General features: G+C 45.7%; 2 protein-coding genes across 3 annotated transcripts in view; both read left to right on the forward strand.

The window, feature by feature from the left end:
* The window catches only part of PCSK6 (proprotein convertase subtilisin/kexin type 6), a 267,354-nt gene that overhangs the window by 116,339 nt on the left and 124,531 nt on the right, over positions 1-26,484 (forward strand). The window contains exon 1 of one of the 2 annotated variants that reach the window (XM_044980728.1): positions 8,831-8,866. The exons of the other annotated variant lie outside the window; for it this stretch is intronic. Coding sequence (XP_044836663.1) covers positions 8,846-8,866 — 21 coding nt within the window. The 5' untranslated portion in view covers positions 8,831-8,845. Of the gene's footprint in view, positions 1-8,830; positions 8,867-26,484 lie in introns of those variants that run through there. 2 annotated transcript variants of the gene reach the window in all.
* LOC123344472 (NADH dehydrogenase [ubiquinone] 1 beta subcomplex subunit 8, mitochondrial-like) lies at positions 6,106-6,800 on the forward strand. The gene has a single exon (XM_044980742.1). The coding sequence runs from the start codon at positions 6,120-6,122 to the stop codon at positions 6,690-6,692; it is 573 nt and encodes a 190-aa protein (XP_044836677.1). The 5' UTR covers positions 6,106-6,119; the 3' UTR covers positions 6,693-6,800.

A 26,484-nucleotide genomic window follows, 5' to 3' on the forward strand; every position in this document is an offset into this window, starting at 1 on the left:
GGGTGGGATGGAGTCTTGTGCTTAACAAGTTTTTTAATCCAGGTCCCGCTTGCAGTGCATTCAATGACAGTTTTGCCAGTGAGAGAATGGAAGAGAGAATCCCATTCTCTAGTCTATTTTATTTTGTATTGCAGTAGGGCCTACAAGCCAGGATCCCACTGCGCTAGGTGCTGTACAAACACAGAACAGAAAGATGGTCCCTGCAGCATCTCTACATAATACACACCCGTGCAGTGACGCTGTCTGGAAAAGGAGGTATCGTCACAAGCAATAGGAATGAACAGGCAGCAGCGATGTTTGGATTAATAGCACTGCAGGACCCACGATGGGCCTCTTGTTGTGACGCTGTGGGTCAGATTCTTGCAAGTGCAGCTCAGCTGAGAGGGGCAAAGGTGCCTTTATGGCACCTCCCAATGCTGTATGGGGGGACACATTGGCTCCCAGCATAAGGCTGCTGTAACTTATGATGACTTCATACAGCCCTCTCTGGCCCAATCACAGCATTCCAGCCATGCCCACTCCTGCCATCTGCCACCATCCGTGCATCTGCACTGAGGGTGGCTTGGAGCCGCACCATGACCCTCTGCTGCTGTGAGCATGTCCCTGCATGCGAGGGGGCTGGGATAGGTCTGGCTGCTTTTGGAGCAGCTTCAAGGGGACGGAGCACAGCTGAGAATCCGCCTCTAGCTGCATCCCGCTATCAATGTTTGCAGCCAGGGGTTATGATGCAGCAACACAGATTTGTTCTGGGCTGTAAACTTTGCACATTACTTTCCAGTTTCTCTGTTTAAAGTCGTGTATGCGTCTATTTAATTCTCTCCTTCAGACATGTGGCGGCTGGCAGAAATGGTTTAAGCTGAGTGACAGTTTGCAAACCTTGTGCTCGTAACCTGGGGCTTGTCTACATGTAAAACTTGAATGTAGACACTGCCTATGCCGCTGGGGGGTGTTCTCCTGCATAATTAATCCACCTCCCTTACAGGTGATAGCTAGATTGACAGAAGAATTCTTCCGTCAACCTAGTGCACTCTTCACAGGGACTTAGGTCGGTTTAACTACACTGCCCGGGGTGTGGATTTTTCACACTCCATCCAATGTAGTTAAACCAACCTAATTTTCTAGTGTAGACCAGTCCCTGGACTAGACCTCTTGGAATTTTTAAGAACAATTGGTGTATTTTTCCTAATTGTGCTGCTTCTGCCTGGGACTGATTCCAATTGGGTTTTCTCTCTCTTCTTAGTCCCAAATTGCACAGTTAAGGGATGTGGTTTAAATAATCAAAGAAACTGTCATCAGAAAACACTTGCTGGAGCCAGGGGTGTGTGGATCAGCAGGTCTCCTAGGAACTCGGACTGAAGATCTCCGACTGCTTGTTCCAAGCTTTCTTTCTCCACAAGAAGAAAGACTCAGACTAGCGGCATAGTGACCAAGGCCAGTTGATTTGTTCCCTGACAGTGGTAAAGCTGGGATTCTCCAGACCACTGAGGTAGAATCCCTTTGTTGTGGTTAACAATACCCAAATGTTGAATGGCCATTTTCCTTGCAATGGTGCAGGCCTTTAATTCAATGGGACTTGGTATCGCCTCATCATGGAAAATAAAATCCGATAACGGCAGGGCCACAACTCCTCAAATGCTGCTGTGACTTTGGCATTACTAGTAATTGCAACATGCACATGGGAGATTTGGATTTAATGTTCCTTTTCAAGCTCAGAGGAATTAAAGTTCCCAAGTTTTCCTGGGCTAGGGTTGAGAATACAACCCTGGCCTCTGAAGTGGAGGAATTGCTGGTGGATTGAGACTCTGGGGAAGAAAGCTCCTATGACCGAACATAAGGTTCCCCTATGAAAACAACTCTGGCTGAGCATTGATGTCCAATGAGATCTGCACCCATGGTGATTGGAGCTGGCTTGCTGTCTCCCTCATAGCACCACGAGCCACCAAAGCTGCTCTCCAGAGTCTGCCTGTTTTCCATGTATGTCCCACTCTGGCTAATGCTGGCTGAGCTTCCCTGGCACTGGCAACACTGGGGCAATGCTGGTGTGGAGAGGGCACCACTTGCTGCCATCGTGCCATGGAACCCTGTCCAGTGTAGCCAGAGCCAACAAGCTGTCTCTGGCAGGCTCCCAAGGTAACGAACCCTGGTGGAGCTGACCCTGTGTTAGTGAGAGTGGGCAACTTTTAAAAAAATATCCTTAAGAACATAATGTAAGAGCGGCCATACTGGGTCAGAGCCATGGGCCATCCAGCCCAGTAGCCTGTCTTCCAACAGTGGCCAACGGCAGGTACTTCTGGAATGACCAGAACTGGGGCATTGGAGTGATTCATCTCCTGTCGTCCAGTCCCAGCTTCTGCCAGTTGGAGGTTTAGAGACACCCCGAGCATGAGTTGGTTCATAGCCATTGGTGCACCTATCTTCCATGAGCTGATCTGATTCTTTTAAGAACCCAGTCAGCCTGAATGTGGACTGGGATCAACTGTGTATTAATATCTGCACTTAAATAGGATCAGTTTGGTAGTGTACAGGTGCCAACAGCCCTTGATGGGTGAGGCAGGTAAGTCTAGATTTGAAGACAAACCCTTATCTCTCTGCTTTTTAATTCCATTGCAGAGTTTCATTTTTATTTTTTTTTTACATCTCATTAAAATATGCAATTTCCTGCATTCTTGATACCGTCTCAAGGGTTAGAAACAAACAAGGAAGTGCAGACTTTTTTTGGTCTCTGAAGGCAACCTATGGCCACTAAAGTTCTTGCTTATATTTTCTCTTCCTGTTTTTCTTTCTTGTCTCATTCCATGTGCTCTTTTTCCCCCTCCTTCTTCTTCTTCTTCTTTGTTAGCCATGGGCCCATGAGGAGTCAAGGACTGCAAATGATCCAGCTTGTAGTTAACCCTGATCTGGTTTCCCATCTGAATGTTCCAGAGACTCCACTCAGGATTCAAAGGGAAAGTTCAAGGCTTTTGCAGAGCGGTGGGAATGCAGCTTCTCTGTTCTGTTTTGCCCATATACAGATGTGGAATTGAATAATGTGCAGAACTGAGTTTCCTCTATTCCCCCAGAGGACGAGTTGTTTTAAAACGTGACCTTGTGCGCTGTCTCTAACTTACTGCTAGCTGGGCACTGCTCCTGCTCCCCTGGTAGAACATCTCCTTGCAGTTTCCATTGGAGGTAGTATTCCTCTTCACTGCCCATCCTAAACTGTTTGTGATAGCTGTTAACAACGGCTAATCCTCGGCCAAAAGCAGCTGCATCATTGGGGAAAGGGATTTCTCTTTCTCAGTCCCCACCCCTGGCTGAACAAAACCATTTCTCACTCAAGGTGCTAAACTGCGCCGAAATATCCCCATTGTTGCCTCCAGTCTTTAGACAGACAGTGAGATCCAGGGCCAAGCTGTTGTCTGGATTGGGACGGTCCAAAGATCAAGGTTCTAGTCCTGTCCTCTGTGACCTTGGGCTAGTCACTTCAGCTGTCTGTGTCTCTTTCCCCTCACACCCTTGCTCTGTCTTGTATGCTTACTTCTTACCTGTGTGGGGCAGAAGCAATTACTATGTGTCTGAGCAGAGCCTTGCTAAAGGCCTCCCATCAGCCACTGTGTTACAAATAACAATAATAGAAAGGTAGTGAGCTTACCAGCTTGTGTGCTAGACACTCCATTTGAATCCACACGCTCTGTATTGCACAAATCAGCAGAAGAGTCTGCCTTAAAAGCTGCCCTCTGGCTCAAAGTGTTTCATTGCCCTGCTGGGAAGTGAAATCTAACAAGCACTATTGTCTGGCTAGCTCCATGTGCCAGACCCCAATTACATTACAAAGCACAGAAACTCCTGGCTCCTGTTGATTAACAGAAGATGGTCTGTGAATGGATCCTATATCTTCTTCCCCTAACGTGAGCCTACAGGCATCCACTCCACTGAATGTTAAAGTAGGTGTAAAAGAAATGGAGCCAGTATCAATGCCTGACAGCACCCAATAGGACCAGGGGTCCAAAGGTACCTTCCTGACTCTGGGGGCTGCCTTTTTGTTCTGTTTGCACGGTGCGTGGCACACTGGGGTCCACTAGGTGCTACCGTAACACAAATTAATAATAAAGGCAGGGGGCATGACGTAAAAGAATTGTAGAGCCAGCTGGCAGCTAGATTTGTGGGGTCAGTGAATACCAGCCCACTGGTGTTCTGCTAGCACCCGTTTCCTGCTCACTCTGGGTCCATGGAGCATACAGGGATCTGAGCTGCACGGCTGTGGAGCGTATAGGGATGACTGTGTGGATTCCTAGAACAGCTGGATGTAGTGTTTTGCGTCATGATTTCAGCTCATTTTGGGATATTTGGGAATCAGTTTAACTTTGCAGCTTTGTTCCTTGATAGTTCCCCTCTCAGCCACCTACCCATCTTGCCAGGTAGCTCCTGGGCAGTGCACTTCCACGCAGAGTCCTGCACCTCTGTGGTACCCACCCATTAGCCTTTTCCTTGCTCCCAGCAGCTGCGACCTTGGCCAGGCCTACAATAAAAAGTTAGGCTGACCCAGCTATGCTGCTCAAGAGTGTGAAAAATCCACCCCCTTGGGTGACACAGTTAAGCTGACCTAAGCCCTGGTGCAGACAGTACTACGTCCATGGAAGAACCGCTCCCGCCTCTCGGGGAGGTGGATGAACTACTGTGATGGGGACACACCTCCCAGCAGGATAGTGAGTGTGTACACAGCAGCACCTCTGGAGCTGTGCCACTCACTGGAGCATTTCAAGTATAGACAAGACCCTACTCGGGCATGGCAGATCTGGCCTCCAAAGTTCCCATCTACTTGCCCATTCCTTTAGAGAGCCAATCTCCTATTGGCCCAACGTCTGTTGGGGGTGGGGGGGAGAGGGAGACAAACTTTCGAGCTGAAGAAGAGCTCGCGGTAACTTCCGAGCTTGGTGCGCTCTCATCCTGGGCCCCACCCAGCTCCACCAACACTGCAAAGAACACCTGGTCCTTCCTCTGAGCCCCAGTCGGAGGAGAAATGGTTATAACAAGCAGCTCGCTGCTCATTCCTCTTCACTGCTGCTTCCTCCCATCTCCCCAGGCCCTGTGGTGGAAAATGAAGGCCCAAGGCACTTTGCCAGCTCTCTGGGTTGTTTCAGACAAGCTGGAGAGCTGCTCCACCCTCCCAGCCTGCCCTGTTTAAGCACTTGAGAAGCAATCCCACAGGGAGTACACACCCTTGAGGCAATAGTGTTTCTTATCTATCTCCCAGTGCTGCAACGCCACTCAACCTGTTAGCCAACTTTCTGGCCACCAAATCTCCATGCAGCCAAATATCTTCCTGTGTGAGATCCCGTGTGACGTCTCCTTTCAAGGACTGTTTGCAGGCTGCCCGGCTGAAGTGGCTTCTATCTGTGATTGAACGCACCTTAATCAGACTGCTCCAGTGGTCTAATAATGTGCTCTCCCCTGCTTCCCACAATGAGTGCAAGCCCCTCCGAGACAAAGCCAGGCACCAGGATGGTAGTTTTTTGAGATGCGGTGCCAGTCTTCCCGTTGTTGTTGCTTTCCCTGCAAGTGCTCAGGGCAGGTGTGTGTGTGTGTGTGTGTGTGTGTGTGTACACTCACGTGGCTGACTCAGTAAAACCAGCTCTGCGTCTATTGCTGATTAAAATCCTGTGCCATGTAGGTGTGGTCCTAAGGCTCCTGGCAAGCAGCTGCGGCACTGATAATGCCAGCACAGTGCAGGCGATTGCTGTGCAGTGCTGATTCCCGCTGCTGCTTACTCCTGACCTGTGTCATACTTTCTGTTTCACGCTGGGCCTCTCCTTGGACAAACTCACGTAGGAAGGGCCTGGGAAGAAGTGGGAGTGGCTCGCAGTGATTGCTCTGATGTCCCCCTGGGAAATAGGATGGCCGTGGTGAACAGTGCTGGGAAATTGTGCCTCCTCCCCTTCAAATGATCTGACTGCTGCCCCGCGACCTCCCTGGGAAGAGCCTGCTGAGCCTAGAGAATGACAGGGCCTAATGCTAGTCATCGGTTCCCTTCTGTCATCAGTTCTGGGTTTGCCCAGGACTGGGCGGCCAAGGCACTCCAGCAATACAGAGAAAAGAATGACAGTAATAGCCCAGCAAAGAGTGCGGGCGGAGGGGAGCTGATGGCGGTGGTGGGGGTGCGCGCTGCGCGCTGGCTGTGGGCGGCGACCCTGCTGCGGGCGGCGGGGGGCCGGGCAGCCCCGCTAGGGGCCCGAGCAGCTTCGGACTTGCCCAAGCACTTGATGCCTGGACCTTACCCCAAGACCCCAGAGGAAAAGGCAGCTGCTGCAAAGAAATACAACATGAGGGTGGAGGACTATGAGCCATATCCGGATGATGGCATGGGGTCTGGTGATTATCCCAAACTTCCTGACCGATTTCATCATGAGAGAGACCCCTGGTATCAGTGGGACTACCCCAGTCTGAGACAAAACTGGGGAGAGCCGATGCACTGGCACTTTGACATGTTTCTCCGGACCCGTGTTGACACGTCCCCCACTGTGGTATCCTGGCACACCATGCGCAATCGCTTCTTACTCTTTATTGGCTTCATGCTGTTTATGTTCTGGCTTGGAGAAATGTACCCATCCTACATGCCTGTGGGACCGAAGCAGTATCCTTACAATAACCTGTACCTGGAGCGAGGGGGCGATCCCAGCAAAGAGCCCCCAGAGGTGAAGAACTATGAAATCTGAAAGATGCATGGGAAATGTAGCTCTTCTCCTGGGATATTTACACTGGGGATCCTCCAGAGTGTTCACTGCAGGATGCACTAATCACGTGTTCTCTTAGACATTTACTCTTAATGAAATATATTGTGAAAAAAAAAAAAAAAAAAACTGGCCTCAGTGGCTGAAGAGAGCCCTGAGGGGAGGGAAGGTCTCTAGGGGAAAGGAAAAGGGACGCAGCAGGTGGGAATACATCTCTAGTTGCAGGAGGGCGCAGCGGTGGGTGGTGTGGACGCAAGGAGGGCACTGGGAGTGGGTGGCACAGGGGTGGGTGGCGGGAGAGTGCGACGGTGGGGACAGGGAGGGCTGTGGCAGGATCTGACAGTGGACGGCATGGGAGTGGATGGTGCAGGGGAGTAGGGACGGGAGGATGGTGGGGGTGGGGGTATGGCAGTGGGGTCAGGGAGGTACGGCAGTGGGGTCAGGGAGGCTCTGGGCTCTGGACAGATGCCAAAGCAGGAGTGAGCGAGTGAATTTTTGAGCCTCAGGAAGGGTGGCAGGTGAGGGCTTCAGTGGCGGGCGAGGGTGCAAGGTCTGGACACACTACTGACACAGACAGGGCTTCTGAGGAGCTGTCAGGCTATCAGTGAAATCGAGCCTTTTGGTTTTCCCCTGTTATAATTCGTCCTTCGGTCCTGCAACATTGCGGGCCCTGCCGGAATGCATCTCACTGGCTTCCTCCATGCCTGCTCATTGCATTGCAGCCCGTGCAAACCCCTCTTCTTTCCCAGGAATTTTTAAAGAGGTGAAATACCAGCTTCAGCTGCCGTAGGCTGGAGCAAATACAGCCTGACATTGCAGCACGTGCACTCAGACATCCTGATGCTTTCTGGAGCCTCCTGTTCCTCCCCACTGGGTGCCCTTTTCCCCCTTTGGCTACTCAGTTTGCTAATGCGAGGAGGCAGGACCAGGCAAATCTAGACCATCGCTGGCAGGTGTTTGTCCAACCTGTTCTTAAAAACCTCCAGTGATGGGGATTCCACAACCTCCCTTGGACGCCTGTTTCAGAGCTTAGCTACCCTTATCGGCTATGTCTACACAGCAACGGAAAACCCACGTCTGGCCTGTGCTAGCCAACTCCAGCTACTGGGGCTCAGGCTGTGTTTCACTGATGTGTAGGTTTCCGGGACCCTCCCGCCTCGCAGGGTCCTAGAGCCCATCAGCACTGGTGGGGCCTCAACCGGAGTACTCTGTCACACTTCAGGAGAGATGCATATACATGGGGGAGAATCCAGAGGAGAGCAACAAAAATGATCAAAGGTTTAGAAAATCTGACCTGTGAGGAAAGGTTAATAAAAATGTCTTGAGAAAAGAAGACTATCGAGTCCCCCCTCAACAGTCTTCAAATATGTTAACAGCTGTCATCTAGTGAACAGTGATCAATTGTTCTCCATGTCCACTGAAGACAAGACAAGGGGTACTGGGTTTAATCTGCAGGAAGAGAGATTTAGGTTAGACATGAGGAAAAACTTTCTAATTAAACGGTTAGTTAAGCTCTGGAATAGGCGTTCAAGGGAGGCTGTGGAATCCCCATCACTGGAGGTTTTCTGGAGCAGGTCGGACAAACACCAGTCAAGGGTGGTCTAGGTTTTCTTGGCCCTGCCTCAGCACAGGGGGCTGGACTAGATGGTCTCTCGAGGTCTCTTCCAATCCTACATTTCTATAAGAATGGCCATACGGGGTCAGATCAATGGTCCATCTAGTCCAGTATCCTGTCTTCCAACAGTGGCCAATGCCAGGTTGTATGAAGTCAACGGAAAGAATCACTTCAGTGGGGGTTGGGTTGGGTTGGGAGTCTCCACTATTATAACCCTTCCCTTTCTGATCCAGATGGTGTGTGTGTGTGTGTGTGTTTCACTTCTAAAGGCCACTGAGGTGAAACTTGGCAGGAGTTATCAGACCTTATACAAGTTCTTTAGGGCATAGACCAATTTCTGTTCTGTGTCTGTACAGCACCTAGCACCATCGGGTCCCAGCCCATGACTAGGACTCCTGGGCTCTACCACTGTAAAAATAGTAAACAATAATTAATATTATTTGTTAAGGTCCAGTAATGTACAGGGCTCTCAGTGAAGGCTGGCCCCTAACTCGCTTACCGCCGAATACACAACTCAGAGAAGATGGGATGCGCAGAGGAAGAGGTAACTCAAAAGGCTTTTTTAATGTTTTAATTCAAGTGTCAATGATTGCATAGCCGGGTAACCCACACACTCAGGCTCCCGGGCCCCTACAGATATATGCTTGCATCAGACAGCTGCTTCTCAGAAATTCCAGACAGCTGGGTAAGCTATCTTCTCTCACCTGTTTAATTACCGGGTGTCTTTTGGGCCCATGTACACTCCTGCTTGGGCAGTGTCCGGAAAGGTTTCTCAGGAATTGATTTGGAAAGCTGTTTCTATTAACAGCATTGTACTACATGTTTTGCCACTTCCACACCCAGCTCAAGCTCACTGGCCAAAATTTATCACCTCAAACTCATGTCAAAGTGTGCTCTTGAAATCCGGGCTTGGCCACATCCCCAGGCTGTCATGTAGACAGGGCCTTTCACGCTACAGCAGGCAGCAGGATCTTCTCAAATATAAGCCTGTTTGAGCATCAAACCAATATCCACACACTGGAAGTGGTACCACAGAGACCAGACAAAGAGGGTAAACCTGGCTTTCATCAGACTTTTGGATGCTTCTGTTGACTGAACATTTTGTACAGTTACACACTTTTGGAAAGGTGAATGTTTTACCATTGACTCTTGGCTGTCAATCCTTAGATATGTTACAGTTGCTAACATACTTCTGAGGAGAAAGACAGTGATAAGAGGAACTTCTCTAGAGTAAAACATCAAATAAAGAAGCACAATGTTTTAGAGGTGAACTGCAAAGTTGGGGGGGAATGGATTTGTGTGCTTTTTTTTTTTTTGCTTTTTTATCATGTTATAAGCAAGACCTGAAAAGTTTTGTGGTTTGGGGTGGTTTATTTTTTTAAATTCTGTTGTTTTTCTGTGTTAGAAATTCAGGTCCTGTCTAGGCTTGGAAGACTCTGCGGTGTAGAAGTAGTGATATGATGATATCTAGGGTAACCAGATGTCCCAGTTTTATAGGGACAGTCCGGATATTCAGGGCTTTGTCTTACATAGGATCCTGTTAACCCCTACCCCCATCCCGATTTTTCACACTTGCTATCTGGTCACCCTAATGACATCACAAAAGCAAATCGAAGGGGCAGGAATTTTTAGTTGCTGTGTAAAACTTTATCTTGCAGCTATTTAACTCCAATGTCTAATGAATAATTTGGAGAAAGGTAAGCTTTGTTAAAAATTCAAAGCCTGCAGACTTTCACTTAAGGTAAAAAGCTAACAGTATATGTCCTCGGCAAAAGTTGGGGGACCAGAATTGCCATTTCTGGTATTCCTAAGGTAAGAAAGAAAGCAGGAAAAAGTATAATCAGGCCTTCTTTAGACTTCAGAATGAAGCAGAAAACGACACAAGCTCAATTTTTAAAAAATAGCACTTTGCAAGTCACCTATAAAAATTTAATGTAATAGAGCACTCTGGCTTCTGATCCCTACCCAAAAGTCTGCGTGGTATTGTTGGAGCAGAATGTGTTAGAGCAAAAGCAGATTTTGTGTCTAGGGAAGAGACCTGTTTCTCTAGAAGCTGAAAGAAAACGCTAGGATAATATTTTGAAAAGAATTTCAGTCCTGTACAATGTGACTTGTGCAGTACACTAGCAACCTGCTTAAAAGTGGACGGGAGAGACAGCCTGAAAAAGAGCATTTGCTGTATGAAGTCGGTTTCCCTTGATTTCCTTTCAATGCTCACTCGCTTGCTACTAAAGGATCCGGATTATAATTCACTCAGACAGTAAGCATAGAGCGGGTGCCATTTTTAATAAAGTGGGCACCTATTGAATCCTGGTATTTACTTTCACTGTGGTCATTGCAGTATTCCTCGCCACTTAAAACGGGAGCTGGTGCAAATAGCATGGGTGGTAAATGTGGCAAGGCAGTAAGCATACAGTTGTTAGTGGCACTCCTTGAATCTATGCTTTTTTAAATAGTGTTTGTGAGACCTGTGGAATCTCATTCATTTAGGGTTAGTTGCCTTCCTTTGGGGTTAATTTCTATCGGGAGTATTTCACTGTTACAACAAAGAATTTTTCAATATTTTGTTTAGGGTGTTTAAAATCCTCCCTCATTCAGATAGCCACATCTTGGCAACCCAGTAGTTATGGAAGTCATTTTTTAAAAATTATTTATTTCAGCTAGTTAATGAATGAGTCTGTTTTACAGGGCCCAATTAATCAATTATTTTAAAACTGGTTAATTTCTTTATAATTGATCCCTAATAGTCATTTTAATTGGCAGAAACACCCACCGTTATTGGACTCATTAGTAACATCCATTTTAATACTCAAATCCTGTTTGGTATTTAATAAAAGCTTTTTCTAGTCTTAAAACATATTGACTTTCCATTCAATGCCAACATTTCTGTTGTACAGCTCATTCTGATTTGGAGTGTAATTTATGTCTGATGAGGACTAATAAGTAGCTTTCAGAATAAGAACACTCCCTTCAGAATAAGAACTCTCTCTTCACTGTCTCTTACGGGAAAGTTGATGTTTAATTTACTGAAAAGAATGTACAGTAGATGTCTGATCTGGCCATATTGGTGAATTCTGAAGACATCTCAGTGAGTGTTTGACTAGCAATCAGTGCCACGTTTAATAAAGCTATCTTAGGGCAGACTGAGGTGTCATCCCTCCCCATTAACTGCTCTATAAGTCCTGCTTCCTACCACACTTATCAAGACTAAGGTCTGGTCTATACTACAGAATTAGGCTGATGTCAGGCAGCTTACATCACTATAACTATGGAATTGTCTACTCCTAAATTTCACTCCTGCCGACGTAACTGCCTCTCTACGCTGACTTAATAACTCCACCTCCACAAGCAGCGTGGAGTCAAGGTTGATGTAGTTAGCTCGACGCAGTGTCAGTATAGACACTGCATTGCTTATGTCAACTGTTACTGGCTTTCAGGAGCCATCCCACAATGCCCCACACTGACAGTACAATCAATACAAGTGCTCCTGGTGAGGATGGGCACCACTGACACAAGGAGCAAAGTGTAGACACACACAAGTGATATAATTACTGTGATGGCTGTATGCTGACGTAAGTCAATTTAATTTTGTAGTGTAGACATGGCCTGAGGCTGTGTCCATGCTGTGCCACAGTGTGGACTACAGGGCCATGAACTGCAGAGTGCATCAAATTGTTGCACTCTAACTGCCCTGGGAGGACGCTGTTGGTGTGAATGAAAAGGTACAGAGTTAGCATTAACTTAGTCCTCATTCAGACAGGGCTATGTTGACATGAACTAAGTACCCTTTAGTTCAGCGCTTCTCAAAGCCAGTCCGCCGCTTGTTCAGGGAAGGCCCCCGGTGGTCTGGGCCGGTCAGTTTACCTGCTGCATCCGCAGGTTCAGCCAGTTGCGGCTCCCACTGGCCGTGGTTCACTGCTTCAGCACAATGGGAGCTGCTGGAAGCGGCGCAGGCCGAGGGATGTTCTGGCCGCCGCTTCCCGCAGCCCCCATTGGCCTGGAGCGGAGAACCGTGGCCAGTGGGAGCTGCAATTGGCTGAACCTGCGGACGTGGCAGGTAAACAAACCAGCTCAGACTGCCAGAGGCTTTCCCTGAACAAGCGGCGGCCCGACTTTGAGAAGCACCGCTTTAGTTTGCACCAGCAGTGTCTACACGGGGCAGTTGGAACATAGCTTGCTACTTTGCATTGCAATTCACATCCTATAGTCCGAATTCCAGGGCCATGTAGATAAAGCCAGACTGTATGTAATCCTCTTGAGCTCAGATGGGAATTCGGTTTGCATATCATTTGCAGAATGGACCCCATGTTGCATAACTCCAAGCCTGTCAGAAACTACCAATTCAAAACTGTTTATGAGTTTCCCACTTTGAACAAAGTTTCGAAATGGTCAGAATGTCCTGTTTTGACATTTTCAAAACAAAAAGTTAACTTTTTCAGTTCAAAATTCCTTTTTGTTTAGAAATTTGTTAATTTATAATAAAAAAAATAATTTATTCAAAAAGGTCAACATTGAAATGATTCAGAATGATTGAAACAATGTTTTGACTGACCTGATCCAATTTTCCCCCCTACCCCCAGATTTTCAGATTGCAAAAAATTTCAAGATTTTGACATTTTGTCCTGATTCAGGCAGGGCATTTTTTTCAAAATCTAAGAAATTTTCATGCGACACGAAACCAGTTTTCAACCCAACTCTAACAGCGATACTTCCTTTCTCCCATCTTTTGTCTGTCTCGTCTACTTGCAATGGAAGCTCTTTGTGGGAGAGGCCTGTGCAGCACCCAGGACAATGAAGCCTGTTTCTCAGTTGAATCCCGTTGTTGCTAGCGTATTACAAATAATACATTATTGAAGTTTACAACAAAAAGTGAATGGTACAAATATTTATTGTAGAGTGCAACGTTGCTAATCCACTAATCCTCCCAAGAACTGGCAGCCTCTTCCCACTTCTAGGCAACGATTTGGGGTGAAGGCTCATATTCCTTATTTTTCTCGCAATACGTGGTGATACATGTGCTTGCGTATTATAAAGTAAGGCTGTTGATAATTAAACAAAACCACACGTGTCAAACTATATGGACAGGGTCTGTCTTGTGATGCCTTAGCTTGCCTTTGTTATTGTTTCCCCCCCATACTCTCATGCAATGGTTCTGGCCATCATCGGTGTGAATTGCTGAGGTTCTGCTGCTCAGAGACGCTACACTAAGGATCACCAATTCGACACATCTCAAAAATGCTCTATGGGAATACTTAATACTTAATTTTGCTGAAATGTTCATGTCTTCTACTGGGGAAAATTGGAATGAAATATTTGGCTTGGGACAGTTCAACCCCAAATTGAAACATTTTTGGTTTGTTGAACCGAACCGAAACATTTTGTTTCAAGTCAGTTCCGCATTAAACTGCATGTCCCTGAGATGCCTCATGGGAGTTGTAGATCAAATATTTTTTGCCCACAATCTCTCCTATGGGCTGGGCTACATGTCCCATGAGGCACCGTAGGCAAAAGCAGTTTAACACATAGAGAACTAACTTCCAATGAAACATGTTGGTGTTTCCAAATTAAAACTTTTTTGACCTCGTCTTCTAAAAAAAACAACAACAAAAAATCTTGTATTTTGCTTCTTTAGCCTGTTTTGGGACAGAAACCAATGTGACAATCTTGGAATTTTTCATATAATGGAAATTCCAATTTTCACCCAGCTCTAGAAGACGTGTTACAACACATATGCTACTCTGGGTCACAGCTGTTCTCTAAAAGGTAAAGGGAGAAACATTAGAACCGAATTGCCAGAAGTGACCAGTGCTTTTGGGTGCCTCAGTGTTTGGGTGTAAATTAGCCCCCATGAAGGCATCTAAACTGGGCACCTAAAATCACTAGACAGTCTTGAAAATGTCAGGCTATTGTCTACGCTAGACTTTTCTCTCCTTAACATTTCCCATTGTGCTGCCACCAGTGGTAGCAACAACGAAAGCCGTAATGTAGACAGTGTAGTATTCAGATACCAAGGTGAAGAGGACCATGTAAGAACCTAAGTAGATAAGGAGTTTCTGGTGTTTAAACCACTATGTCACCAGGCTACTCTAACACTATAAATATTGCTACTCAGGTGGAGCTTCATCAGTGCAGAAACAACCCAGGCTTGGTGTGGAATAGCTCCTCTGAACCCTCTTCTGCTCCAGACCCAGCAGACCCTGGACACATCAGAGAATCTGCCCCTGAATGTTTAGTTAATGCAGCGTCGCCAACCCTAAGCGTTCCAAAATCAGGAGTCAGTCCTGATTGCCTTAAAATCATGAGATTAAAAAAAAATCAATTTCAGGTTCCTTTTATCTTCTTCCTGGTTTCTGAGATTTTAGGGGGGAGTCACATTTTTAAGCATCAGAGAGGTAGCCGTGTTAGTCTGGTTCTGTAAAAGCAGCAAAGAATCCTGTGGCACCTTATAGACTAACAGACGTTTTCAGCATGAGCTTTTGTGGGTGAATGCCCACTTCGTCGGATGCAAGAGTTTATTTTGAAAGAACATTTCATGCACTTCGTCTCTTGCATCCGACGAAGTGGGCATTCACCCACGAAAGCTCATGCTGCAAAACGTCTGTTAGTCTATAAGGTGCCACCGGATTCTTTGCTATTTTTAAGCATTTAACCCCAAGTGCTAGAAACTTTTTCTCTTTCTTTTTTAATGAAAGCTGAGAGTGTGTTATAGTCACATGATGCCAAAAGCGGGGGCTTTGAGTTTGGTTTAAAATAGCAAGTATCACAAAACTCACAATCAAATTTCGAGAGTTGCCAACCCTGCTAATGCTTTATTATAAATCAGCCTCTGAAGGATGCTATAAACAATATGACTTTAGTTTAAGAGCAGTGTGTGTTTGATCTGCTTTAGCTTCAACATTTTCCTAGGTGGAGCTGCTTAGTTGCAATGGGTCATGTATGTTCCATTTAAAGCTGGTGAGAAATGTTCTTGTTGTTTAATAACACAGTTTGATGCCTTCTTTAAAATAGGAAGCAGTATAGCCAAGTCAGTTACAGACCTTTTTGTTCAAAGGTTCTTCCATAAGAGCCCACGTGAAAAGGTAACATCTTTTGGCAATTAAATCAAGCAGAATAATACCTGGTCCCAAAGTCTTAGTGGTACACAGCCTTAGTGAGTTCTGTAGACCACAGTCCAGTATGTAGGACAGCACAGCGGTCTTAATTCATATCTGATTCTGTAACTCCATTTATTTCCAATGACCCTACATCAGGAATGACTTTGACTCGTTGCTTCATAGCAAAAGAGCACATTACAGCTTTTATTATTTGCACGCCATGGGGACGCTGGATAAGTTTGGGCAATGTGATTAGGAGACATTAGGGTACATGACCCTGTTTCAAACAGGAACTTCTGGGTAACTGAGATTCAGAAAAGTGAGGCTGTACTGAGTTGATAAAAGGCTTTTCAGGGTAAAGTGGAGAGTAAATCTTTTATGTTTCTTGAGTGAAAATGAATAAACAATTAGGCTGGGATTTCCAAAGCCACACTTGGGATTGACATGCCCAGCCCCCATTGCAATTAATGGGATGTGTGCATCTAAATCCCCTTGGAGGCTTGGAAATCACATCCTTAATAGACAGGGCTATTCTGATATGCCAGATGTTACAATCAGGGCTGATTTCATATGTGGCCTCTGTTTTTGCAGGCATGGTTTTGGGGGGCACTGTTTTGTCCCACAGTTGGCTAAGCATCCTCAGTTCCCAGCAAAGTCATAGGGTGTTTGAGTGTGCTTAGCACCCTTCAGGATCAGATCTTAATTGTGGGCACCAATGCTACCATTCAGGGTTGGGATTTTTCAAAGCTGCCTAGAGGGGTTAGACACCCATGGACAGCAATTAGTAATGGTTGGATGTCTATATACCTTGACTGTGCCTATAGACCAGAGAGTGAGGACTTGTGTTGTGACCTACAGGTCTCAAACCCAGGGCCACAGAGATTACAGGAGCAGCCACACTGCAACTCTCCACCTGGCAGCCTGCTGACAATAGCTAGACCAGGACCCAGGAAGCCCAGCCCCAGTTTGAAGCTCCACCCCTACATCCCATTGGCAGAGTCTCAGAGCAGCTGATTGGCCTGCTGCCCCTACTTAAGCAACAGGAACAGGAAGCTCTCTGAATAACAGCTCCTGCTCCCCAAGCCTGACTTCCTGACCTGGATCCAAACCTCTGACTTGTGGTTCTGATCTCTGGTTTGTCTCCTGCTTCTGATCTTCTGGTATCTTGACCCAGCTGACTCCTGACTGTGGACTCTGGCTCTGACCACTAGGTACAGCTTCCCACGACCTGGCCCTAACAACTTGTTTACACAGGGAAATTGTCCAACAGAGTTACTTTGGAATAGCTCCCCATGTAGCCACTGTATTCCAGAATAAATGCAATTTTTTTAAAATTCCAGAATAATTACTCTACTTTAGAAATACACTAATTATTCTGAAACAAAGTGACTTTTATTCCAGATAGAGTGTCCACAGGGGGCGCTATTCTGCAATACTGTAGTTGTTCCAATCAATTTTACTGTGTAGACAAGTTCTTAGATGTTGAATCGCTAATATTTGCATGCCCAGTTAAAGGTGAGAGCAAAACTGCCTGACGTGACAAGTCCTCCTGTAAAAACAGAAGCTGGGCTTGAAAATCAGGACATCATCTCGGACTTTCTGTGATCTCAAGGAGACATCTCTTTGGTCTCATCAGGGTCATCCTAGGCAGTTCTGTTTGGTGAATGATTTCATGGCGAATACTGAAGATGTTGCACTCCAGGATTTAATTAGGATATTTCTTACCTCAAGTGGGTCAAAACATAATTAGCTTAGGAGGAAAAATAGAAAAATCCCTCTGTAGAAACTCTGTCCCATAGCACCCTTATATACACTCACACATGCACTGCAGCTCCCTGCCAAAACCAAGGCTCTCCTAAAACAGGGGATTCAAAAGTGGGTTTTAATAGCCAGCTACCAAAAAAAACCAAAACACCTTAAATTTTTATATGGTTCTGCATCTAACTGGAAACTCCTGATGTAAGACTGAGGTTTGTGTAGAGAATATCTTAGACTAGTTCTCTCCCTGGTTCTTAAATGGGCTTTTATAGCTGAAACTTATAGATACAGTACTTTTTCCCAAGGCTTTTTACAGCAATTAAAGAAGTTCAAGCAAATACACAAACCTCAGATCCCAGAAAGCTTGCCAATTGCTTTGCTGTTAGTGCAGATTCTAACAGCAACATTTGTTCTCCTGAAGCTGCCCTAAACAAGGAGTGTTTTACATCCATAAATAGTTGCTTTTGGAGACAGGTGGGCTGCAGCAAACTTTATTTTTCTGGAAACAGCAAATGCATTATACAGGGAGAAGTTTCCAAGGATGCCCTCCATAGGAAATCTGTGCAACTCTTTATTGCAATGCCAGTTTTTAAGTTGCATGAGCGACAGTCGCAGCAAGGACGTGTTGTTGCATTTTCCATTGGCTGTCAGCATTTTATTTTGAAATCATTGATGTTTCAATCTTTGCATCCCTCCCCCATCTCGTCTCCCTTGTATGTTCACGTTGCCTTGAACTTGTCTGGCTCTAGCTGAAGAGAGGCATTCTGACAATACAGCATTCTTCTTTACACAAGTGCCTGGCCAATGCAGAATTGAAAATAACCACAAAGTAGAATTGCAGCAATTGACGAGAGAGAGGAAGCTGGTATTCTCCTTCCTTGCAAGTTCCAACAATGTCCTTTGAGATGTCAGCTTATCAAGCCACAAAAAGATAAGTGTTCAAACAAAAAGCAAAAATAATTTCCCAAAGCACACAAGTTCAGTGATAAGGTTCAACAGCTGTCCTTAAAGCATTGTGTTATGCAGGGCCGGCTTTAGGAACTGCAGGGCCCGATTTGAATACCCGGCGGCAGTCCGGGTCTTCAGCGGCACTTCGGCGGCAGGGGGTCCTTCACTTGCTCCAGACCACCCACCGCCGAAATGCCGCCGAAGACCCAGAGCGAGTGAAGGACCCCGCCGCCGAAGTGCTGCCGAAGACCTAGACCGCCGCCGGGTACGTAAAAAAAATTAAAAAGGCGCCTAAGGCGTGGAGCCCTCTTAGGTGTGGGCCCCAATTCTGGAGAATCGGGGGAACTGGCCTAAAGCTGGCCCTGGTGTTATGTCGGTTACAGTAACTATGACGAATGACCAGAAAGGGTTAAGCATCCTACTGGATAAATGGCTCAAATTCAACCCTTCAAAACATATGGGGAGATAATGTTTGTGGTTTTGTGTATTTACATATATATTGGTAGAACTCAACAATGTAATCAAACAGTCCCTGTTTGTGTGGTATTCTGTTACTTCGGAGATCAAAAGAACATCTTAACATTTAAATAAACTAGAAACATAGGCTATCACTGTATTCATCTCTCTTTGAAGTATATAGCAAATCATATGTGAATGATGGAAAAACAGGCAATTGTCTTATGTTAATCTGTGTGAATAATTACCGGGTGATGCTTAGGAAATGAGTGTCCATTGTTTGCCAAGGGACTCCAACCTGTCAAAGAAGGCCTGAAATTGTATAAAAGATGTTTGGGTCCCAATCCTTTTTATCTCAGATCTGCTTAAGCTTCATCAGGGGAAATTTGGGTTGCAAGATTTGAGATCCCAGTCCTAAACTGGAACACGTGAATATGATATTGGACATTGGACTATAATCTATGGACTAAATTCTAAAAGAACTCTTTGCAACTACAAAGCTCTCCATCTCTGCTATGAATCTGAAGCTCAAGATTGTGCTTAAGTCTGTATGTATATTGATCTTTTAACCTATACTCTCTCTTTTCTTTTTAAATAAATGTTAGGTTAGTTAATAAGAATTGGCTGTAAGCATGCATTTGGGTAAGATCTGGAATATTCATTAACCTGGGAGGTAATGCGTCTGATCCTTTGGATTGGTAGAACCTTATTTGTATGATGAATAAGATTTTCATTAATCCTCATCATATCTCACTTGGGTGCCTAGGTGGAGGCCTGAGGCTGGTTACTTTAAGGGAACTGTGTTGTTGACTTCTGAGTAACCAGTGAGGTAATAAAGAAGCTATTTTGTACAGGCTTGGCAAATCTAAGTATTGGAATATCCACCAGCTTTGAGGATTGTCTGCCCCATTCTTTGCAGTTTACCCTAATTGAGTAACCTCAACTGGCTGCCCTGGGATTCCAGCAGGGGTGAAAGTAACACAGATGACTTATCGGTATGGGGCCTGGCTTCAGGTCCCTGGAAGGGTGGGGGCTGGGGTATCAGCCTCCCCAGCCAACCTGTCTGCACTGCCTGGCCCACGCCGGCCAAGGCTCCGGTGGCGATTTAAAAGGGCCTGGGCCTCCGGCTGTTGCTGTGGTAGTAGTGGCAGCAGCCAGGAGCTCTGGGCCCTTTTAAATTGCTGGGCCCCAGGGCAGCTGCCCCTTTTACCACCACCACCACCACCACCACCACCGTCGGCGGCCCTGCCGGTCTGGTCACTTTAACATCGGCTGTGCACGGGCCGGTACCGGCAGCCACTTCTTACCAGTACAGCCATACCAGCCCGTACCGGCTCACTTTCACCCCTGTATTCTGGTCACAGTAACTATGATACAATATGGAAGATCAGTGCTAAAACAGCATCCATTACCATTTATACATCAGGCAAGGAGGGTCTGTTTTAAACCTTAAGGCAGGCATAACTAATGGCTCCTAGAGTCAAAGGGAATTGTATGCATGCATTCTTCAGATGTTTGAAATGTCTTTGCTTGTCAGGGCTGGGAAAGGGTTATCAAGTTTTTAATCTACACATATATAATTCACTTGTTATGAGACTACTGTCCCAATGGGTGGGGTTACAGCTTACCCTAGGTCAGGGGTTTTCAAAGTGGGGGTCGGGACCCCTCCGGGGGTCATGAGGTTATTACATGGGGGGTCACAAGCTGTCAGCCTCCACCCCAAATCCCGCTTTGCATCCAGCATTTATAATAGCGTTAAATATATAAAAAAGTGTTTTTAATTTATTTTAATTTATAAGGGGTGGGGTGGGGTCCCACTCAGCATCTTACTATTTGAAAGAGGTCACTAGTACAAAAGGTTGAGAACCACTGCCCTAGGTTTTGTTTCACACTCTCTGTTAGTGTATGGTTGCAATGTGATGCATTTCCTGCTATGGATCTGTAGTATGAAATATGCTTAATCACATGGTGTATTCTGACTGGGTGTGGCCACAAACACCCTGTAGATTACTTCCATTTTGGCTTGGTCTACATACAAATTTTGTATCAGTATAACAACCTCCGTGGAAGGTGATTTTTACCAATGGAGTTGTACCGCTACAACCCCTAGTATGGACACAGCTCTACTGGTTTAAAGGTTCCTTATTCCCATTTGCGTGTGGGAATAAGCTATCCTTGTATAGCTGCATCCACCCTCGAGGGTCTATCACTCTAAATATACTGGGATAGTTAAAGCAATAGAATTTTGGGGTGTCGATAACGCCCAGTACAATGAGCTGCGTGCGTAGGTGCTATTGCTGCAATGGGCTTGGTGGGGGAGTGACTTTGCCTGCTGCAGTGGTTTTCGACCTTTTTTCATTTGCAGACCCCTAACAAATTTCAAATGGAGGCACGGCCTCCTTTGGAAATCTTAGACATAGTCTACGGACCCCCAGAGGTCCATGGACCACAGGCTGAAAACCACTGGCCTACTGTTTTCTACTGAGGGGAGAGAAGTTTTTTCTACACTCTTGTCTAGAGGGGCTCTCCGTGAGCTCAGGTGACAAGCAGTGCGGGTTCAGTCCCACAGCCACAGGACCATCCTTCCGTCACATCTAACTGTGCCACTCAGTCAGCTCCACCCGAGTCTGGCAGCTGCTGGGCGCAATTAAAAAAAGACAGAATTGGGCAAAATTTCTGGATTAAGCAAGAAATTTCCACCAACCCCTCCCCCTCCCAAAACCCTAATAAATAAATACCTAAATATTAAGACCACCAATAGATGCAGGTGCAAAACTGATTGTTTCTAGACCTCAGCGGTGCTACTGACAGCATCTACTTTCTCACGGGGCTTATTTTAACTCCCCTCAGCCTGTGAACATTGCTGGGTTGAAATTGGCACACTCCACAACTACCTGACTCTCTCCAAGCACAACCTGGCAGCGTCTCTAAATATTTATCCCGAGTCTGCTTTCATTTGGGCAAAGTGGTTATCAAGCCGCTTTCTGGGAAGGATAACTGGGGTCAGGAATCTGAATCAAATGTCGGCAGACACAACTCCTGGACGTTGTTTTCATTCTTTTACAGTCGCTTAGTGCATAGACCTAACAGTGGCCCTACTGTAACTTGATATTGACCACCTCTGGAAGGACGTCTGTAAACCCTAGCAAACCTATGAGTTTGCAAACATAGTTCTGCTTGATCCTTGCTGCAGCAGGAAATAGGGGTGCTGAAAATAATCAAAGCCTCTGAGAAATTGCAGCTGCTTAATAGATAGCATCATCCTGCGGACAGGTCACTCCGCAAGGAGTCAGAGGACCTGGGTTTCCCATCCCACCCTTTTGCCTATGGGACAGCCTCACATTATATTTTTTTGTACCGTACCCAGCACAATAAGGTTCTGATCTCAGTTGAGGCCTCTAGGAACTATCATAATGCAAAGAATAAGGAATAATAATAATGCAACTCGCCATGTCATAGATGAGCTGGTATTACATGTGTAATGAGAGTGTAAAACTGGTTCTTTTACCACCTTTTCCCAACTTGCTGATCCTTCTTTAGCATCCCAGTTTGCAAATGTCGCCGTTAACCGCTCTCTGCCTCCATGTCCCCATCTGTAAACTGGAGAATAGTGTTATTTACTAATCTGCGGAAAGCATTTGGAGATCCATGAATGCCATGGGCACATGAGATATTTTTTATTACTAAATTTAATTCTGGGCAAAAATTCAAGTTTTGTGTGTGAATGGTAAGTATTTAACAAAATACACAAGTAAATAAAAGCTGGAATACAAGAAGTTGTTGGAGAGGCACAAATAGAATTGACTTTTCTTCCAGGTTTATAGCTCTACAGAATGGAAGCAATCAAAATGAGATCAAAGTAGCATCCTTTTTCATTGCCTTGGTGTTCTGTTCATAAACTAACAGTGGGCCGAATCAAAAGGTTATTGGCTTTGGTTCTGCAAGAGTTTCTGACCATTAATGCTTATTTTTCAGAGTTGTGTACACTGCTCTCCATCGGTAAATTCACTTCCCCCTGAATCTCCCTGTTCACTGTGTGTGTAGGGCCAGATCCTGACAATTTGCTTCGGATTCTTTAAGATTCTTGAAATATACTTCTCAAGTGTCCCTTGTGGGACAGTGTAGTGAGGCAGAGTGGCCTCTCTCCGGATTGGAGAGCGAGGGACCACTACCTTCCCCTGGCAGGTGGAGCCGAACCCGCCCCGCTCCCTTTGCCGCAAGTACCAGGGTGGGACAGGAAGTATAAAAGGTGGGGTTGGCAGCCCAGTTGAACAGGATCCAGCGAAGGAGACGGACGCCTCCACTCCGCTGTGACACCGGGGAGCAGAACCTGCGCTCTGCAGCACCCTGCCCATGGAGGAGACTGGGCCGGAAGAGGAGTTGCCGGGACTCTCTACCACTGTGTACCCAGCCAGGGGACCTGCGGATTATAGAGGTACCAAACCCTGGGGAGGTAGGAAGTGTTCCGGGGCAGCTGACGACTGGCCGGCTACCTTGCTGACTGACTCTAGGTCAGCCTGTTGCAGCTGGATCCCTGCTGACCCAGCGGTGGACCCCTCCACCACTGTTAGGGCCCTGGGTGGAGGCGGGTGGGCCCGTGTCCCCCTACCCCCTGTGACCCCACCCTTGGGGTGGCAGACTCCCCACCTTGGGCCAGGAGGCCTGTGTGAATTTACCATCCGTCAAGCTAGGACGCTAGACTTGGTTGGTGCTCACCCCTACTGGAGCCTCTAGGCTTTGGTGGTGCTTCTCCCCAACACCGGAGCCCCTAGATCCAGACAATGGGGAACCTCAAGCCTCCATGCAGTTGGTTTAGTTACTTGCACTTGATGCACTCATTCCATCAAAAGGAGTGCTTGGCCTTTGTTCCTCAGGGATGGCCCCTCTGACCCACGAGCATGGACTCCAGGTGGTTTGGAATCTTGCCTTAAGAGCACGCAAGAGTAAACCAAAGCCTGGTTCTCATGCCTGTGCTGAGAGCAACGAAGAATGAGTGGAGACAAGAGTAGCCGACGTCAGCCACAGCGAAGAGCGTGCCCTATCCACCAGAAATCTGCACTCGGTGAAGTTCAATTCCACTTACACTGGAGTGACCAAGACCAGGATCCAGCCCAGAATGGCCTTCAGGAGTTTCCTATTTGCTTCAAAACGTCTTATTGGCACCAGAGCCGGGGACAGCATTGCGTATTTGTATGAAAAAACAAGGAGTTACCTTTTACCTTTTGGATCTGTTTGTATTTGCCTAACTGCAGCCATTGCAAGGCTATGTATTTACAAGCCAGCTTGTATTTGTTTAACTTATTGAACTTGAGCTAGCAAAGGTACATTTGCACGGTCTCACTTTCCCCTACGTAGGGAAGGGAATCCAGACTGCGGCTAGAGACTCACGCAGGGAAAAGAAACCGACACCCAAACACCAAAGCAGCTTTGTATGGATTTTAAATGATTTATTATCCCAACTTGGCCCTGCCTTCTTTTACATTCCTCTTTTGGGGAGGTCTTTCCCTTCCTTTATGCTTTCATACGGTCCCATCACTGCTGACGTCTGGACTGTACGATCTAAATGAAAAAGGCTTCACCCTCGCGCCGCGAAAACTGCTGCTTGCATGTGCAATGGTTAGTGAGGGAGAGACTGACCGATCCACCGGGGAAGAGACAGAGCAGTGGTGTGCAGTGGTTGGAGTCATGGGACCTAATTCTCCTCATCTGCACCAGTGTAATGCTATTGACATTAATAGGGCGTAATGTGGGTACAGTTGTCTGCTCCTGCACTATCACATGCAGGACTGGAGCCTAAATCCAGACTAAGGCATCTAAACAAGAAGCCTGATTTTCAGCTCACTGAGCATCATGGGCACTCCTTTCTGAAAATCAGGCTACTTTAGGTGCCTAAATAGGGACTGAGGAGCAGGACTTACAATTCCTTTTTTGGAAAATCTGGCGTGTGGTAGACAAGACCTGAACTGCCATGTAAAAACCAGCAAGAATCCCACTCTTTTAGAACCAGTCAGGGATTTTTTTCGATGAAATATTTTCTCACCAAAAAATGCCGATTCGTTGAAACCGAACTTGTGGTGGGAAAAGAGTGGCTGGTGTGAAACAAATTTTCTGTTTAAAAACTTTTTTTTGGGGTGGAAAAAAGTTTTAAAATTGATTTTTTTTCCAATAAGAAGTTCTGTTAACATTGAATCGAAACAAAATGTTTCAACTGATCTGACCAACATTTTTTTCCCAATGATTGTCTAAAATTTTGAAATTGCAACTTTTCCTCCTGATTCAGGACTGGAACATTTTTTGAAATCTCTAAAGTTTTCCCAGGATATGAGAGCCATTTTCCACCTAGCTCTGCTCCCCTCCTCATACACAGACCCTTAAAAAAAGAGAGCATGATCCCTCCTCTTCCATTTCTTTTGCAGGTGTCTTTAACAATTATTTTTAAATAAGGTGCAAAGGGCGACAAACATCTTTGGAGGAAAAACATTTTTTTCCCCATTTTGTGTGCGGTTTCCTGACTTTGCAATATATTTTGGAATACTGATTCCAACTCTAATGGTATACGGTTTCCCCCTAAACATAGGTTAGGGGGTTGTTATTGAAGTGGATGGGTGAGATTCTGTGGCCTGTGTTGTGCAGGAGGTCAGACTAGATGATCATAATGGTCCCTTCTGACCTTAAAGTCTATGAGTCTATTGGTTCCAGTCCTGCCATTGGATCATTCTTTGCACCTAAGTGGGTATGTTACATTTATTTTAAATTGTTGCTTACCTGTTATGGCCTTAAGTGCTGTCCTGAGCTAGGAATGCTTTCCTGAATAAGGAGGAGGGAATGGAATTATTTGTACAAAAACCAGCAGGTGGCTGCGGCTTTCTTTGTATTATAATTGCTTTTCTCACATTTTTCCTTTCTGGGTTGTCAAAAATATTTTCCAGAAAGGATCGGTTTTCAAAAAAATCTTTTTTTTTTTATAAATCACATTTTGTTTCATAATGTCAAGCTTTAGCCTACCAACAAAACTAAGATACTAAATATATTTTGAACTGATATTAATCCTAGTAGCACATGTTCTTATTAAATATTATTGTTCTGATGACATTTTAAACATATTTACCGGACAAATATTTCGTAAGAGCTTTTTCACAGCCTTACAGGATCTTTAAATCTGGACTCTCCAAGGGCTTTGAACTCTGCTCCTTTAGTATTTCCTTTTTTTGATGGTATATTTGAAGTGACTTCTGTTTACCCTCTGGCCATTTAGTCTCTGATTTCATTTTGCATCGTGCAGTATGTCTGCAGCTTTGAAACATTCATAGAGAGGGAGTTAAAATGAAGTTGCCATGATAAATGTTCATTTCATTATTGCGTCTTGGGCCTGCATCGGTGGCTGGATCCAGTCCAGTAAGAATGGTTTCAGAGTAGCAGCCGTGTTAGTCTGTATCCGCAAAAAGAACAGGAGTACTTGTGGCACCTTAGAGACTTATTTCAGCATAAGCTTTCGTGGGCTACCTCTCACTTCTTCGGATGCATAGAATGGAACACTGAGCATTAAAAAATACTTCGGCCAGATTCTGATCTCATTTACATTGATGTAAATCCAGAGTAACTCCAAAGTGTTGGAGATCAGAATCTGGCCACCAGTTTTCAGCCAAGAATATGAGTGTTTGCCTGGCGGAGTTAATCACAAAATGCATGTTTTTCCTGCAGCCAAATGAATGCATCTTTCCCCCCGGCCTCCCTTTGTTAAAATCCAAGGCCTTTCAGCTTATTCTTTGCTGTTCTCAAGTTTGGGCAAAAAATTGTAATTTAAATAATAAACTGTTATATTCTAGAATTTCCCAAACCTCATTAAATGGTCTAAAGTAAAATAATGATAGTGACACAGGGCCAGATGCAGTTCTCAGTTACTCTA

This window comes from Mauremys mutica, chromosome 11 (genome assembly GCF_020497125.1).
Source record: "Mauremys mutica isolate MM-2020 ecotype Southern chromosome 11, ASM2049712v1, whole genome shotgun sequence".
Lineage (NCBI taxonomy): Eukaryota > Metazoa > Chordata > Testudines > Geoemydidae > Mauremys > Mauremys mutica.